This window comes from Atta cephalotes, assembly GCF_000143395.1.
Source record: "Atta cephalotes unplaced genomic scaffold scaffold00192, whole genome shotgun sequence".
Lineage (NCBI taxonomy): Eukaryota > Metazoa > Arthropoda > Insecta > Hymenoptera > Formicidae > Atta > Atta cephalotes.
Window position 1 is genome coordinate 1112 of NW_012130256.1, and position 2326 is coordinate 3437.

At 32.3% G+C, this 2326-nt stretch overlaps 1 protein-coding gene across 1 annotated transcript; it reads right to left on the reverse strand.

Annotated features, from left to right (window-relative positions):
- Positions 1–302: 302 nt before the first annotated feature.
- Positions 303–1560, reverse strand: LOC105625169 (the record flags this gene model as incomplete). Its single annotated transcript, XM_012206510.1, has 2 exons — positions 1005–1560; positions 303–413 (listed from the first exon to the last, which is right to left on the reverse strand). Coding segments are annotated over exons 1-2 (667 nt in total), but the record flags the coding sequence as incomplete, so codon positions are not given.
- Between the last annotated feature and the right edge of the window lie 766 nt (positions 1561–2326).

Sequence of the window (2326 nt, forward strand, 5' to 3'; positions counted from 1 at the left end):
AGTTAACATTTCTTAATTTTAAAATTCTAATGTTAACTTATTTAATTAAAAAAGGAATCAGATAACGATCGATAGGAATTGACAACAGTCAAGAAAGACTTAGTTACTAAGCAAGGACTAAGCAAGGACGATACTGACTGATTGAAATCAAAACAAGTTGACGTTTATAGCTTGTCAATAATCGGAAAATAGGCCTTGAGAAGCTCCTCCATGTCTATCTGTAAATATCTGTATATAACACTTCCGAAACCAATATTTTCCTTCTTCATTCAAAATTGCAACATTCTTCCAGTCGAACTCACAGTCCTCTTGCAAACGATGATCAATTATGACCGAACGAGTAGATGTATTCCGCATGTGATTCCTGTGCTTAGTGATTTTGGACTTCACTGGAACTGTCCGATCGACTTCGTCTGTCCCATATAACTCGCAATCCTTACAAGAAATCTTACACATGACATTCGATTTCACATTATATCCCGCAGCGGATCCTTATGCACCTCTCTCTCTTAATGAATTCTCGTAATTTATTATTACTATAAAACTTAAAATTTAATTATAAGATAAAAATTATCAAAGTAAAATTTCGGATTCGAAATAATCACTCTATCAACAAAAGAAAAAAATGTTTTTTTCTCTTTTCGTTTTAACATTCATCTGAGTTTAATGTTTCTTGTATAGAGACTTTTTAGTGACTTTTAGTGAAAAGAGCTCACTATGACAAGGTAATTATTACGTATAGATTATATTTATAACGATGATTTATGTCTCTGAAGAGGGCTAAAAAATGAGCTGAAACATGTAAGCGTATTAATTTAATAAAGAGTTTTATATTATGTATATTATTTGCGCAACGACCATCTGATTCCTCCTGTTATCGCCAAATTTCTTTGATATAGATAACTTTAAGAAAATATAATAATTTAATGTTGATTTCTTTTCATGAGATCATATTTTTTCAAATCAACTGTATAAATGAAGAATTAATTTATACGTACATATAATATAGATATGAGAAAAATATACGAACCTTGTAATCACATAGCAAGATGCGAGGACGGATATAAGGACTGCAACTGCAAGAACAAGAGCGGCGATGTGAAGCGCTTTGATGCGATTCTGGAGAAGTTGATTGGTTGATTCTATTGAATCCTCCTTGAAGTTTCGATCAGGTTGTAACGTTAACATTGTATGACGATTCGTTGACGTTAAATAATCCGTTAGTGTCTCGCGATTTACCGTAGAATATGTTTGATCCATCTGAATCTTTCTTTCGTGTGTCCATGTGCTGGCGTTCTCCTCCACATCGTCGTCGTCATTAGCGTTGCAGTAATCATGACTGTTGCAACATTTCAATCTGGGCCAGGGCACGAGAACCCGAGAACTTGTCGACAGTTCCATGGCGTTGACCGATCGTGACCTCATGACCCAGGACTTTGTTTCGCACAACAATGGCGTGGCACCTCTGCATGTGATATTGCGAACATCAATTGATAAAGTTCCGTGAACCCACTCGTTGCCGATAGCTAACGCAGCGGCGCTTACGCCTAACAATGTCATTCAACTATCGCACAAGAGTTATACAATAACTTTTGCGATCTTGTAATTTTTCGAGTTGCAACATATCTAGTCGAGATCACAACAATGGACTGAATCGTCAATTATTTTTATTTTCCTCGAACGAAAAATAGATTTAAGCATTTAAAAAAAATTTAATGTTTCGATTATAGATAAAATATCTGCAGTGGCACAAGACAGAAATTCCATACAGCATAGAAACTTGCAGTAACATTGCAGAAATGTTGCAATATTGCAGATTGCGCTGTAATATTGCTGCAATATTGTAGGTATTAGAAATTGTAATATGTAATACATATTATGACACGCAAGATTTTACAAATGTTGCAACATTGTTACAAAGACATTAAAAACATTTTGACTTTTAGTAATTAACTGCTGTCACATATAGAAACATACGTCAATTACACGTTATATGATTGTTAATTAATTCCATTAATATAGAAATTAGTGTTCATTTCTTGTCACCGCGCGACAAGATTTTTCAAACTTTGTAATCAATTCTCATAATTTTTTGGAATATTTGGATTGGAAGAAAAAATTCTTTGAATATTGCAAAGAAAATGAAATAGAATATGTGGAGGTTCTTATTATTTCCATTTCATTAGTTATAAGAATATGTACAAAATAGGCATACCATAAAATATAAAATATTAATATTTGTGAAAAAAGTATAAAAATATGTATAATAATATTTATACATATACGTAAACTTAAAAAAAAATTAAAATTATATATATATATATAT